This window comes from Pangasianodon hypophthalmus, chromosome 6, assembly GCF_027358585.1.
Source record: "Pangasianodon hypophthalmus isolate fPanHyp1 chromosome 6, fPanHyp1.pri, whole genome shotgun sequence".
Taxonomy (NCBI): domain Eukaryota; kingdom Metazoa; phylum Chordata; class Actinopteri; order Siluriformes; family Pangasiidae; genus Pangasianodon; species Pangasianodon hypophthalmus.
Genome location: NC_069715.1, coordinates 13,709,130 through 13,725,011, shown reverse-complemented (window position 1 = coordinate 13,725,011; position 15,882 = coordinate 13,709,130). Strand labels below are relative to the sequence as shown.

The window sequence follows — 15,882 nt, the reverse complement described above, 5'->3', positions numbered from 1 at the left end:
CAGGTGTGCACTGATATTCTACAGACTGTTTATTAATTATTCCTTCTCATTACAGTTGTTCTTATTATATTTTAATTACAATAAGCACCTATGCCTATATAAATACACTTACAATAAATATATAATTATATATATATATATATATATATATATATATATATATATATATATATATATATACATATATATAGTGATCTTGAAGAGCTGGCACAGCTAAGAATCGGGCTTCACACATTACAAATACAGGCGCGGATAGACTAAGAAAATGCATAATGTAATAATGAAGATATGACTTGTATGTGGCCGCTAGCTCTCCACTGGTCATCAGTGAGGATGTAGTGCTTCTCTGCTCGCGCTCGTGCTGCTCTTCCTCAGAGCCAGATGAGGTGTGACGTACTCGCCGTTTGTTGGCAGTCACGTGGTCGGCGCCAGCAGGTTCTGATAAGCGCGTGCGCGAGAATCCAGCCCAGCGCATCCCAAAGCGGCCAGCAGCGAGGTTGTGGTGACGGCCGTGTCGAAGAATACAGAATTTGATACATAAATATATAAAGAATTTGTTTGTTTGTTGGTAAAAAATGTCAGATAAGAGCTGTAGGTGGTATAAGAAATACTAATGTTTCAAGCTGAGTAAGAACGCGGCTGAGCTTCAATGAACTGATCATCACAGCGCAGCTCTACTGAAACCGTAAGTGGATTTAGATGATTACAGTATGTTTTCTTTTTTCTGGTGGCTTGTAGGTAACATGTTTAGCCGTTTTAGCGGTGAATTGCCCGTGATATGTTGCGTAACTGAGAGAGCGGTGATGTCGGTGGTGGTGAGCAGCACCACACGTCCATGATGCGCTGATTTCGCTCGTGTATTTGTATTGTGTTGTGCTGATGTTCAGTTCAGGCATCAGCTCGGAAATCCCCTTTTAACGGTGGTCTGTGATATTCTGTATATATACTCTATATATGTCTTTGCATAAATTTCTTAGATATTTACAAATGATTGTGAGCCTTGCTTGGGTGCTGGAGTCATTGATGCTATCTTTTGACTCACCTGGCCCTCGATATCTAATAATAAGGGCACTATCTGTGTTTATATGTGTGCAATATGTTTTTCTGTCTTCTCGGCGTGATTGTTGCAGGCCAGGGCGGCTTTAGTCCATTAGTACCGAGGTATGTAAACAATCCCAGTGGTTTTTTAAATGGTTGGTGGAAAGGGATGCTTTGATGTATTGAAAACAACAGCGTGTTACTTTCTTATTGAACGTGTAGCCTAATAAACCATATGTTTATTCACTTGCATAACAGTGGGATTAGAAGTAGCTAAAATGAAGAGACTGTGTCTGTTACCTCATAGGCAGTCTCAAGTCTGATTTCTGAGGAATTCCCTGTGTGTGTAAGAAGCACGCAGGTTTCCTTGTGTGTTGTTTAAATGCATCAGTTATGGTTATGTTCATCGGATAATGTTTACTGTCTTTTTTCTTTTTTTTTTTTTGTAAGTTTCTTTAATTCCCCTATAGCCCTGACTGACCAGAAACCCCACCCAGAGGAGTACACTCCTATGCTGGCTTACACTGTTTTTCATTCAAGCTGATGAGATTTTTGTGGTCAAGCTTGCCAGCCCACGCTGGTCAGGCAAGGAGGCTTGTCTGAATCTCGACTGCACATTTCCTAAAATGTGTAGTCTAACATCTCATCACATGCATTGTTTGTGGCATGTTCACCTAAGGCATTAGCCATGTTATCATGCTCTTTTTTTTTCCCCAAAAAAATATTGCAAGTTTTTATAGCCTGTCTGAGGCAACACCCGATTTTTAATTGAATTACATTCATCATCGTGACCAACCTCAGTCTGTGAGCGCAGCTTTAAACAACTGACTGCTTTTTGTAGCAGAAACACATTTTATTGTCTTTCCTGTAACCCAGATCTGCCAGACAAAACATTTTTGGTTGGAAATAGCTTGGCTTCCTCCTTTCCTAAGTATGCAGATGTCTGCTTGTGTCTCTTCATGGTGCCGAGGAGTCAGATGTCCACCTCCGTGGCTTAAGCAGGACCAGATGCTTGGCCAAATGTGCTGTATGAGTTCCCGCTTCCTGCATTCTCCCCTTGGCCTCCCTACTGCTCCAGAGCTGTGTGTTAGCAGGAACCTCCCTAGTGCAGGAGACGCTGGCTCTGGGCCAGCAAACCCAGCTTTGAAACAGCTGTATGACATCAAGTACATTGTTTTTGACAGTGTCTTGATTTGGCCTATCCGTAGCCTTCTCAGAGCCACAGGATGGCGAAAGAAGGCAGAGGCTTTTGTAGCAGATGCAAGGAAGTATCCTTGACAGTAAAGATAAGCAATAGTGGAAGGTGGCATGCTGTTACACTATGGCAGGTCCATTATCTCTAGTGAAAGCTTCTTTTTTTCATAATGGCATAATTTAAGTCTGTAAGGCTGTGTTGTCACTAATGTGCACTCCAATACTATCCATGTTTAGGTCTGAGTGTGCTTAGAAAGCCTGTATTACATTTATTTGCCCAAAGTGCCCATTTCACATGGTTTACTGCCAAAACTTAACTTGTACCGCAGTGTTATCCTGAGCTGGTTTCCAAGGCTTTGTCAAAATTCAGTAGTGTGACTCATCCTAACCAAGTCAGTTTAGAGAGAAAAGAGAACTACTCTGAGTAACAGACTGAGGTCAGCTCTCCTGGTACACAGTTCCTTAGAGATGGTCCGGAAATCAGTCATCGTTTGAGCAGACTAGTTCCCTGTTCTTTAATAAGCCTCCCAAGGAGGCAGATTGTACTTACGCATTCAGTGTTGCAGTTACGCAGGTTCTCCTTGGCAGGATGTCCGCTGTGTAGGAGTTTGTGATGAAATGCTCAGCTTCCAGTATGCTTCCGGACATTCCTCCAACTCGATGTCTCTGTGTGATGCTGTTGTGGTGTTTCTCAATCAGGCAGCAACTTCCTGTCAGTGCTTGCCCATTTTTGTCACAGCATGAGTCATTCTCAGGAATTTCTGTTACTTGAATGACATAAATGTTGTTTACCTGAAGGCTTTCCTGGGCTTCACTTATTCATGAAGTTTATTTATTCATGACATTCACATTTCTCTTATCATAATTGACATTATTGTATAATTGGCAAGATTGTTTCCAACTTGAAAGTAGATTAGTTAAATCATGCATTTATTTATGGATTTTTCAGACTACAACGCTTGTCATCAAATTGCAATTGTCTTTGGGCTTAAAATATCAATTATACAGAATGTCCTTCTCATTTTTAAATCTTGGGTGTAATTTTCTTTCTCCTGGCACAACACAAAACAACATATATTTGCTGCTTTTTATTTATTTATTTTTTTCACCATTGTTGCCATGGTGAGGATTATGATTTCTCTGCTCATACTGCCAGTCCCGGCGGATGGCGTGGTTGCTGGTCCAAGAGATTATGTCTCTATATATAATCCAAAATCTCTCGCTTAACTTGTGATACATCTGCTACATTTTCACCTCCGTATTTGCAGTAGAGTTTGCCGCACTCTGTGGTCTGAGATGTGCGGGGATGTAGGTGGATCTGGGAACAGAGAGTTTTGTGAGTGGGTGGCTTCGTGTCGGTTTCCTCGGAGAGAAAATCAGAAATGCTGTTGCTTTACTGTTGTGGCTCCAACTCAGAGCAATTTGGTTTAAAGATTCAAAATCGAACAGAGACAAAATGAATTGGAATGCATATTGATTTCTTAAATGAGTCAGCGGGAGCACGTGTTCTTAGATGTGTCACTAACCTTGAGCTAGATTTGGGTTATATAGTCCATGTTTGATCTCTGAGTCTAATTCCGAGTATTTAAATTAGTTATTTTTGTGCCCATTTGCAAAATATATGACAAGATGCTTCTGCACACTCTGTAGCCGACCAGTTTAATAAAACAAAGAAGTGGAAGAAGAACTCTTTATTCATGATGGAGGAGTTAGTCAGTAGGTCAGAGGTTTTTTTTTTTTCTAAGCTCTTAAGCTCAGTCCCGTGACACTACTGGCCCATAATGCAAACCACAAAGCCATTACCTCCAAAGCTCTTGACTGACTGACACCCTACAGAGAGCCAGAGAAAGTGCTCGTCTGCTGTGTCAGTGCTGCTGATGATGCTCAGCAGCCTGTAAACTGAGCCTGCACGATTGTCTGACTATGGCCTATTACTGTTAGCATATGAAGTCAAAAATATTACGATGTATTGGATATCATGAGACCGAAGTATAGCTTATAACCCTGTTATTCCTGGCTTGTGACTGTGCGAAACACACAAATCGTTATTTGTAAGGGTATTTGTAAGAGATACTCAATGGACTCTGGAAATTAGATCTAGACAGTAATGTGTATAATAATATTAGTATTAGAGCATGTTAAAATTAATAATGTTAAGGGATCTTGTGTATGATGATAGGTCTTTGTGGAATGTACTGGTTACACCCATTCATGATCCATGATTATTAGCCAAATATTAGAGTTGCAACAGGCAGAGACAACACAGCATATGAATATAGTTATAAGCATCAGTGTTTTTTTTGTGTGTGTGTGTGTGCGTGTGTCAGGCCACACATAGTGCCTGGGCACAGTCTCATTGCTATTTATGGCACCATGAAACAGCGATAGAGAGAATCAGTCACACTCAACCAGCTACACAGGGCTGTGCTTTAGAGTGTGGAGGCACTTGTACATGTGTGCTGTAAATTCCTCTGCCTTGGCCAATTTTCTGGAAGTGCAGAGATGCTTGTGGCATCCTTAATAGAAATGTTTGTTGTTTTGGAGAGACAGTTCCACTGTCCCAACAGTGTAGTTCTGCTTCATGCATGCTGTTTATTCATGTAACACTATATTTAATTTGTATTATGATATGAACTGTATTTAATTTCTGCTCTAACGGATGCCTTTAAAGACGTACAGCTTATACAGTCAGACATATGCCGTTATGCACAGCAGGAATGATTGATAATTGCAACCATATGGTCTTGGGAGTATTTATTACAAAGATTGTGGCATATGAAACAGTTTTTAGTTTGTGTGTGTGTGCGCGCACACGTGAGTGTATGTAACAGAATGGCGTGTTAGATGTTTAAACCTTGAGGAATACAATCATGGATCTAGATCTTAGAAAGTTGCTGCATGAGTTCTGTAACTTCATGCTAAATGTGAATTTTTAATGTGCAAAACAGCCATATTATTTTTTGCCTCTCTGTGAAACCCAAAGGTCAGCTTTTTAAAATGTCCTCCAGTGAAATATGAAAGATCTGCTGGAATGTATTTTGTATGCTAAATTATGCTATAGATAGACCGCTTGCAACTTAGTCAATCTTAGTCATAGTTTTGTGCAAAACATTACCGTTGTTTCGAAAGTCTGCAGTGTTGAGGTACTGCCTGCTGTTATTATGTTTTATTCTCCATCTGGCATATGCAGCTCATGCTAGTTAAGTTTCACATAACTTTCTAAAGTGAGCAACGTTCTGTAACATAGACGCTGCATGCCCTACTTTCTCATGTGTGTGGTTACCCTATCTCTCACTTTCTCCCTCTCCCTCCTTAACTCTTCCCAGCTCTACTGTTTTCTCTCTCTATGGGGAAGCTAGAAGATGGAGGACAAAAGCCCACGTGTAGCAGACTACTTTGTGGTGGCGGGCCTCACTGAGTCCTCAGAGCCCTTTGAAGAGGACATAACATGTGATGAAAGCTGCCAGAGGAGCTCAACACAAGCCGAGGCTCCAATCACAGATGTGGCGGTGGTGTTTCGCTCTCAGGGCGAGGAGGTGCCGCAGGGCTACACCTGCATCGAGTGCACTCCCTCGGGCCTTCCCGCTGAGCTGAACGGAGGCAGCATCATTGGCCCACAGATCTTCTTGTGCTACAGGCGAGGACGAGACAAGCCTCCTCTCACTGACCTTGGGTGAGTCACTTCTGTTTACCCTTAGCTATTACAATGAGCTCCAAATTACAGGAGCCGATCGTAATAGGCATATAATAGGAGTCAGGGAAATGGATAATAACAGCATCTTAGTGCAGCAGTGTTTCCTTCCAATTACTGCTAAAGTAAATAACTATTAGGTCTGTCCAGATATCTCTGACAATCTCAATATTTTGGAAATAAGGGCTTAGTGATTTGCAGAGTTGAAGAATGGTCTTTTGTACCACTGAGTGGGTATTATGTGAGTTATCTGCTCAGCTTTTTAAGGCAGGAGTTACATGATGCAGTATTTGCAGTTCTATCATTAACACACTAGGTACATTGCTTTTTGAGGCATTCATTCAGACACATTACAAAAAGTATATACAAAGTGAAAAGCCTAGTGACCGCATAGCTGGCATTTTTTGCTTTGTATTGGAAAAACTTTTGTTTATTTAAATCATAGATAAAAATTCTTTTATGGGTATTGGAAGGGATTCCATGAAACTTTCCCACACGTTCCCACACTGCTTTCATACAGTAGCAAAATACCACAAAAGTAAATGCATAATTTGGAGCATCTATGCCTCTAAATTATTATTTTCTCGTTACTATTTCCCAGTGTCCTCTATGAGTGGAGGGAGAAGTTGAAGCCTGGATGTCACATCATCCAAACCACACCTTCCGGTCGCCCTGCCAACATCAGCAGCTCTTCCTCACAGAGAATCTACATCACATACCGCCGTGCGCCCGAGTGTCATTCTCATGCCACGTTGGCCGTCACAGATATTTGTGTTATCATTCCCGGCAAAGGAGAAACACCACCATATGCCTTCTGCAAAGTGGACAAAAACCTGAACAGCAGCATGGTTAGTGGTCTCACCGTAGGATTACACATACAATTATATGTAGACCTTGGCAATGTTTTGCTGTAGAATAACTCAATGCTATTAAAGCCACACACAGTGCCAAGTGCTGAAACAGCAGCATTGCTGCTACAAGATTAACTCTCAGCAGCTTGGTAAACATGGCTAATGTGGGTTTCAGTAGCTGTATTCTTGTTTCTTACACTCTGTTTTTCCAATCCAAAAAATTTGGCTGCCTGTTACACTACTTCATAATTCTTTCTTCAGAGTAATATGGGGTCTGTTTTGTCTGTTCTCTTTCCCTTTGCAGTGGGGGTCCTCTGTGTACCTGTGCTACAAAAAGTCTTTGGCCAAAACGAACACTCTTGCATTCAAAGCAGGTTTGTTGTGCAAAATGTACTCAAATCACCTATTGTGTATAGCAATAGTTTAGCACCAGATGGGAAATAAATTTTCTTTGTTTGATTAGTAAGCATCGGTCAAAAACAGCACAGTGCAGCAGTCTGATATTATCTCTTCAGATAGATAGGGAGAGATGGGGTGGTGTCCATGATATAAGTGATACTCTCCCAGGGTGAGGGGCTATGAAATCATCATACAGCTGTTTTTTGCCAGAACATGTTCTGCTCGTGGGGATAGTGTTGTTGTGTTATAGTTGGACGACGCATCGCAGTAGGATGAAAATCAGTTTCTAGTTCCAACCCATTCGTTCTAATAAGCCTTCCACATGAAAGACAATACTAAGCACTTACAGCCTGTGTGGTATTGATCATTTGTGCTGGGGGAAGCAGAGTTTTTGTTAGAAGTGCTAAGAGTGATATTTGTTGGCTGTTTTAGGCCTGCTGTCACGGTACCCAGAAGAGGACTATGAATCGTTCCCTTTGCCCGAGTCAGTGCCCCTCTTCTGTCTGCCAATGGGAGCATCCATAGAGTGCTGGCCGTCTCAAACGAAATACTCTCTCCCTGTATTCTCGACATTTGTTCTCACTGGAGCTTCTGGAGAGAAGGTAAGTGCATAAATGTATAAAACTACACTTACACACAGGCTAACAATATTATAAAAAAAAAAATCAGACAAAAATGACAAAAGAAACTGTGCAAGGAATTTCGGTCAGTAACACACTGATATGTGAAGCAATCAGGGAAATTAACATTTCAAAATTGGGCTGCTTAACAAAATACTCCAGTGTTTTTCAACCTCATTTCAATCTGTAGTGTGTGTATGATTTAGCATAGACAAACATTTTGGTACAGAGACAACATTACAGAGAAAAGAATGTAAAACCTGTTTAGGCCAGTCTCACTTACAGATATAGGACATATCTGCACGCAATGCTTTAATGAATTCCTCAGTCAAAGATATTTGAAAATTACGAGAATTTATTCTCTTAAAGATGGAACTGATTTTTTCAGAACACACACAGAAGCTCCTTGATTTATGCCTTATCACCCATATATGCCACAAAACTTCACGGAAATCTTACATAATTTTGTACTGCACATTTTCTCATGCATGTCTTATCTATGTAATTTAACTGCCTTAGACTCCTGAATGAGTGAGATTCAAATAAATGGATTTCTCAGTAGAAAAGAATCTTTCCAAGATTATTGTCCATCACACAATGCTACAGATGTTGTGGATAAATATAAAAAAGCGGTTGAGTTTTCTGGCAGTAATGTATGTAGCAATCTCTGTTTGGGCTAGCAGAGAGTGAATTTGGAGCAGTGAATACTTCAGTGCACTCCTCTTGCTCCCTCTACAAGCACACTAATCCCCAGCCTGTTGCTCTCATGTTGCTCCATTCTGTAATTTATTCATTTAGGTAGCAACTTCAAAGAAGCAAAACTACCCCAAGATATGGGTAGCTTCTATGAATAGAAAAACAAAGCCAAAAAAAAAAACCAAAATTACGTCTCTCAAGTGACCATCTCAAAGATTTGAATTTTCATGCTTTGAATATGTTTTGGAATCATTCTCAGAAATAGATTAAAACCCTTCATCTTATGCACTTGACTAATTTGATGAGACAAGTGGCTCAGTAGAGACAGCTGTGCTGTGTTTATTTTGTGATGTTTAGTTTGGTACACTTTGATTTTGTTGATTAGCATGTCTTGCATTTCTAGGTTTATGGTGCAGCGATCCAGTTTTACGAGATGTACCCAGAAGAACGTCTGACTGATAGACAGCGCACACAGCTGGGCCTGCAAGAAAGTGGCCTAAGGGCTGAGGACTCCATGATGGTCCACACCAACAAGAGCATCTGCCTTCTTTCTCACTGGCCCTTTTTCGACGCTTTCCGCACTTTCCTCACCTTCCTCTACCGCTACTCAATTTCTGGGCCTCACACATTGCCCATTGAGAAGTGAGTGCCTTGCCAAATCTCTCCATATTTGAACTATTTCTTTTTTCATTTGTTACAGTTTTAGAATCTTGATATAATTAACATAATTAGAGGTCAAGCAACAAAGGTTTTTGTTTTTCTTTGTGTTGTTATTATTATTATTATTATTATTATTATTATTATTATATGCTCAAAGTCAGTGAAAAGTAAAAAGAGTAAAACGTAAAAAGTTGTGAAATTTGGCACACTGATTGGGCATAGTGCCAATAGTCATTTCACCAATTTTGGACTGTGCTCCTCAATGCATCTAGCGTTACCATTAGGTCAATTTTCAAGGTACATTTTTGGTTATAACTTTTGAACTGTTTGATGTAGGAACAAAATTCTTTTTCCACATTAATCCTTAGCACATGATTTCAACAGCCTGATGACATCATTTTCCACCATATTGGATTTTCCGCCAAACCTTTTCACAGCCCACAGCTTTTGTTCAGTCTTCACCAAATTTGGCTCAGATGATCTTCAGACTAGTCTCAGCAAATGTTCAGGTTTTCTGATACTCAAAAACATTCATCTGTAGCACGCAAATGAATGGGAAGTGAGGCCATATCTTGACAGCGGTTTGATGGCTCGACATAAAGCTTGAGAATACAAAAAAAAAAAACCTTGAGAATACTTATTGGGACGGCACCCCCAGGGTCCCCAAAAATATTCATGTCATATTTTTTTGCTATTTACTCTGGAACCATTTGGAATAAATTCATAATTCTGGTGTCATCTGATTTCTGACATGATGCTGAGTCATGTCAATGCAAAAATTTTCCATCCAATTTTTTAGACGCCAATACACAAAAGGAAGGATGGTTAGATATATCTCAGCAACGCTTTGACATTTTCACACCAAATTTGCCACACACCTCAAGAATGAGTTCTTGAGAGACCCTATTAAGTTTCATCTCATTTGACTGCCAGGTGTCCCTATAATAAGGAAAAACTTTTTTTTCTCAGTAGTTATGAAGTCTTTGGTTTTCCCATCATGATCCTTGTTTTGCCTGATTCCTTGGAAGCTTCTAAGGTCAGATGATGTAAGAGATTTCATGGCCACCTTTGTATTTTATGAATCATTTGGAATTTCTTGAAAACTCTTTAAAACTTTTAACAGCCTTCAATTTTTGTCCAATCCTCAACACTTTTGGATCATCTTCAGACCAAGCTGCATAAATGTCGTCAGACGGATTTTTGATATTCAAAACCGTTTGCCCATGGCATGCAAACAAACTTGATAGTGAAGGAGTAAAACAGGAAGTGAAATCATATTTTAAAAATGCATATATAAATTCTCAATATCATGTAATAAATGACATCTACTCATCAAAACGAATCCAATGGTATAATCATACATGCTTGGAGGGAAAAAAAAGCAAGGTTGAGGCACAGCATACAAAGTCTTTCCTGCAAGAATGTTAAAAAAAAAAAAAAGCACACAGAGCTCTCAACCCTGATTTATTTGGTCTCTAGGAGAAATTGTGCATATTTATTATTGTTATTAATTTCTATGAATTCTTTTCATTAGCATATTTTACTAATATAAAGTGGGTCGAAACCCTTGTAGGCATAAAAAGTATGAATCATATGTACACAAACTAAATATTGTTTTTGTTAAATAAATAAGAGTAAACAGTCATACCAAAATTGTCCAGTTAAATTAAGAATGAAACTCTATATTAATACTCTGTGTTTAGATATTATATTTCTCTCCATCTTTATTACAGGCATATCTCTCATTTTATGCACAAAGTTCCTTTCCCATCTTCTCAAAGACCACGCATTCTGGTCCAGGTGAGTTTTTACAAGATGCTTCCTGACTTTTATTCCATGTGTGCATACAGGATATCAACATTTTTGCAGGAGTGGTGGTTAATCTGGCCTCACAAATGTTTAAGTAGGGATGTGTGTTTGTTCCACAGTTATCTCCACACGATAACCTCATGCTGAGCCAGCCTGTCTCCTCTCCTCTGCCTCTGAGGTAGGTCACACACCCACTGTCTACAGGAGCCAGTTTTACTTATTGAATTCTAATAGTATTCTACTAGGATGCATGATTTCTTAAACATTTTCCATAAATAGCCAGAATTAAGCAAAATGAACAAATATTACATACACATAGTTCCAATACACTTGATCAAAGTCACAATTTTCAGTTGTTAAATCTCAAATGGCATCATATGAGGCATATAGTCTCTACATACTGTATATGTAATGAAGAGGAAGAATTAAGATTCTGCTTAACTGCGGTGGATTGTTATGTTCATCTTGGGTCACCTAGAAATGTAAGATCAAATATCAGTGAAAAGGACCAGAACCATAGGTAAATAAAACAAGTCTGAGACATTACTAAGACTATGATATTGTCTCATCATATTTTTGTTTGCTTAATTTTTCACTTTCCATGGTTTATGTGATACAAATGCTCAGTGTATCTCCTACTAGTGTTTGCACTGTCTATGGATGTCTAGATTTATAAGCTTATTAATGTACTTATGCACTCAGATACTAAATATTTTAAGGTACTTAAAATTCAAAGGCAATATTTAAATGAATTTGACAGGCAGATGCTGATATGTGCATGAAAAACTGACTCATCCAAGTTCAAGGCAAGGTCTTGTATAATTTATATTTCCTGACACAATGTCTGTATGTGAATGTGTGCTTCCCCTTTTGTGTTGTTTCTCAGTGGTGGAAGTCTCTCCACGCTGCTGCTAAACCTGGGTCCTAAAAACGCTGTAACTCTGCTGGTTCTGGCTGTGACCGAGCACAAGATTCTGGTGCATTCACTGCGGCCAGCTGTGCTAACCAGTGTTACCGAGGCTCTGGTGTCAGTGAGTGCTGCCTGCAAAGCTTCTTACATTTTAACTCGTGATAAAAACCTGTTGGGGTTTTTACCTCCACATATACAATTGCTACTAATTGCTTTCTGTTGAGTTTATAATAGAGCACTGAATTGTGTTGCCTGCAGATGATCTTTCCCTTCCACTGGCCATGCCCATACATTCCCCTGTGCCCGCTGGCGCTGGCCGATGTGCTCAGCGCTCCATGCCCCTTCATAGTTGGTGTGGACTCACGCTATTTTGACCTGTATGAGCCACCAGCTGACATCAGCTGTGTGGACCTGGACACCAACACCATCTCACAGTGAGTGACCTTTTGACATGTGCATAGTTTTGAACCCCTCAGGGAGCTTCTCTTAAAGAATGACCTGAAGCTCAGCTGACCTTTTCCACTCTTCCATAAAATTACCAATCCCGTTTTCCCTCTCATAATATTACATTTGCTGGCTTTCATTTATGACCAGGATTTCTTGAGGAGATTCTTGATAATGATTTTGCCAGAAGCTATCTTGATCCTGCTGGTCATTACATTAATATTGAATGAGCAGCACTCTGTAAAATATAAGACACCCAGTCGCACATCTGGTAACCACATGCTCCTGTTTGTCAGCCAGATGGAGAATGCTGAAGAGTTTATGGAGGTCATGGAGGTCCTGTAGCTGTCAGATGTAGTTCTCAACTCTACTGTCTTTGGGCTTGGCTCTATCTCCTCTTTTCTGCACTGTTTACCTGTTTCTTCCTCCCTTTAATGATAAACTTGTGTGTTTCTGGTTTCAGCAAAGAAGATCGCCGAGCCCTGACATGGAAGATCCTGCCAAGGAAAGCCTGCAAACGTCTGATCAACACCCTCAGCAATCTCCATCAGCAGCTGGTGCAGGGTGAGTCTGGAGTCAGTATGGTGTCAGCAGAGTGGAGAGTTTTTCTCTCTTTTTCCTCTTCTCTGAGTCTCCATTCAAGGACACATTTAGCACAATTCACTGCAGTAGAAAGACCTGTCTGAGTGGTTGTAGCGGGTTATGCCATGTCCTTTTTCAGGTGTCGTTGAATCATTTTATCACTCATCCAGCTTTTTTATTAATGGTTGACAGAATAAAATAAGGTAACAGTACTGAGCCTTGAGAAGCTTTGAGTTTTAGAGACAGAGTTCAGTGCTTGCCACCGACAGAGTCAATATCTGAATGTCTGCTTAGCCTTGTGATGTTATCTAGGTGCTGATTGATAGTTCGGTTAAGGCTATTAAACTTCATTCTTGTCGGCCATATACAGTACATTATGTGCGAGTACGTAAAGTATGATGTATGTCCCTTAATATGTGCTTTAGATAAACTAAACCATGCTATGTTGACCTTAAAGACTGCAGTAAAAACAATAAATCTTTGCATGTTCATAATATTATTTGACTGTTTAGATTTACAGGGAGTGGCGTGTACTCATTGCAGTCCTGAGAGGAATGGTCTAAGGAGTAAATCATGTTTTTTATGTATAAAACATGTAAATGTTCAAAGCTACTATATCATCATCAGACCAAATGTTACTTACATTATCACCAAACAGTAAAATGTATCTCCAGATCAGATAGAAATGGAGCCTGTTTGACCTTACTCATGTAAGCTGTGTACATTTTGTGCAGATTATTTGCTGAGTCGTGAGGAAGGCCAGATAGATGCAGCTATGAGTGAGCGAGACCCTGACAGCGGGGAGAAGAGTCTCCAGGCGCTGGAGATAGAGATCCAAGAAGCCTTCCTGCGCTTCATGGCAGCCATCTTAAAGGGTTACCGCTCCTACTTGCTTCCTATTACTCAGGCTCCCTCAGAAAAAGCAACTGACGCCAGCTCTCTCTTTGACCTGCAAGGTAGGCTTCTCATTCAACTGTTTTAATTAGATTTAGTTAAACACACCATATTGCGGCTCAGATTGAATCTGATAACAGATGTCCTGTGGTTTGAAAGAAAAACCCACAGCAAAAAAAAAAAAAAAAAAAAAAAAAAAAAAGTGCAGACAGCCATAATAGTGTCAACCCTGAGGAAATTTCGATGTTCAAAAACAATGAAATCTTAATTCCAGAGTTTTGTTTATTGCTGGAAAAGCCCACTGGAGTTCACTGAGAGAACTCTTGAGCTCTGCAGCTGGGCTGAATGTTGAAATCTGGAACAAGTCAAGCCTGAAACAACAGCATGACTGTTCATTTATATATATATATATATATATATATATATATATATACTGTTTACACCCCATGGCACAAAAGGGAAAATGTTTCTGTTTTACAATTTACGTATAAAAATCTATGTGAAAACAATGTTAAAAATTAAATGCTGCATGTCCTGTAACAAGACAACAATCTATGGCATAGGACAACATCAGGATTGCCCATGACCATCTTGGTCTCCAGTCCATTTTTAAAGCATTTATGAACTCTGACAGAGTGAAATATGAGTGCCAAAAATGACTGATCCTTTGTAAATATGAAACATGTCACATGACCTGCATGACTTATTTGGACTCATATCTGTGCACACATACACCTGCTATCAGGAGGATCCCCAAACATGGGAGAGGTTTTGTATGTATACTTACATAGTAATGCTAATATTTGAGATGAGGACATGATACTTTAAATATTTTAAAAGTCTTCAATTAAATTACTATAACATCCATTGCTATGTAATACAATAATACAAGGATTAATGGTTCATGTTCTCTGCAGGATTCTTAAAGAGCCGTGATCGCTCTCATCAGAAGTTTTACTCCCTCATGACCAAGACTCAGATGTTCATCCGCTTTATTGAGGAGTGCTCCTTTGTCAGTGATAAGGATGCAAGCTTGGCATTTTTTGATGACTGCGTAGACAAGGTAGAAATTTTTATCTGAATTTACTCTTTGCATTAGTTTTTAAAAAAGGGTATAGATTACACAAACTTCCTTGTTTGATGTTGGGTAAAAATTGCCTAGATTTTAGCCAGCTCTGCTTTTGCCTCACTAAAGTGTTTAAAGAGTATTTTAGACCACATTCCAGGCATTACGCGTAGTGAAGATCTGAAAAAGAAAAAAAAAACACTAAACCGTATAAAAATATGTAAGGATTTGCAAGAACAATAAAGTTATAAGCTCCTCAAGAATTATGCCAATTAGACCAGTAAATTCATAGCAATATTCTTTGTTACATGCTCCATTTTTCTTCTTTCTCCAATTACTCTGCCCATTCCTCTGTGCCTATTTTTCTTTTTCTCTCTTTTATCTAACCCCTGCATTTATTGCTTGCGTGGAAAGCTCTTTGGCACAGAAAAGGGAGGAAAGGTAAGCAGCTAGATTTGGTAGTCTTTTATAAAGAGCAAAAAATATTTTTTATGGAATTCTTCTTTGGAATTTGTTTACTTAAGATTGGACTTTGAGCAACAAGCATTTTTCTTTAGAGATTAGTAATAATAAGAAGAAGAATATTGCATATTCTGCAATATTCTTTACAGAATCTGTTCATCAGTCACACTTTTAGTCTGTGTATGTTATTTATGTATGACTTTATGCTGATGGCATGTGTTATTACAGCACCATTAGAGTGCAATACATAACAGATGCGCTTCTGCATTACTGCCAAGACAATCAGAATCTGCCAGGACGCACCTCATATGCTCCATTGTCTCCACCCATTTCTCCTGAACCCAGCTACATGTAGACATTAAATGATGTGTTGTGCGTTACCAACGTTTCTCTCATGGAAAACATTTTCAAGATTTATTAATATCTGTTTTTATGGGCATAAGAAGTGCTATAAAACTTCTTTCTCATTCACATTGAAGCATGAGTTGTTTTTCTCTCGTTCTCTATCATCCAGTAAAGAGCTGGTGGTGGCTCTGCTCCAGATCACACTGTTCATTAGAGCCATA

At 39.4% G+C, this 15,882-nt stretch overlaps 1 protein-coding gene across 4 annotated transcripts in view; it reads left to right on the top strand.

The window, feature by feature from the left end:
• The first annotated feature begins 427 nt into the window (after positions 1–427).
• Positions 428–15,882, top strand: part of dennd4a (DENN/MADD domain containing 4A) — a 29,453-nt gene continuing 13,998 nt past the window's right edge. For 2 of the 4 annotated variants that reach the window (XM_026927134.3, XM_026927133.3), the window contains exons 1-14: positions 428–685; positions 5,559–5,905; positions 6,525–6,771; positions 7,079–7,148; positions 7,606–7,775; positions 8,893–9,131; positions 10,883–10,949; positions 11,078–11,136; positions 11,845–11,989; positions 12,127–12,302; positions 12,776–12,876; positions 13,629–13,850; positions 14,706–14,851; positions 15,269–15,295. In XM_026927134.3, the coding sequence (XP_026782935.3) occupies positions 5,595–5,905; positions 6,525–6,771; positions 7,079–7,148; positions 7,606–7,775; positions 8,893–9,131; positions 10,883–10,949; positions 11,078–11,136; positions 11,845–11,989; positions 12,127–12,302; positions 12,776–12,876; positions 13,629–13,850; positions 14,706–14,851; positions 15,269–15,295 (1,980 nt within the window). In that variant the 5' untranslated portion in view covers positions 428–685; positions 5,559–5,594. The remainder of the gene's footprint in view (positions 686–5,558; positions 5,906–6,524; positions 6,772–7,078; positions 7,149–7,605; positions 7,776–8,892; positions 9,132–10,882; positions 10,950–11,077; positions 11,137–11,844; positions 11,990–12,126; positions 12,303–12,775; positions 12,877–13,628; positions 13,851–14,705; positions 14,852–15,268; positions 15,296–15,882) is intronic. The other 2 variants (XM_026927135.3, XM_026927136.3) reach the window with 2 other exon arrangements.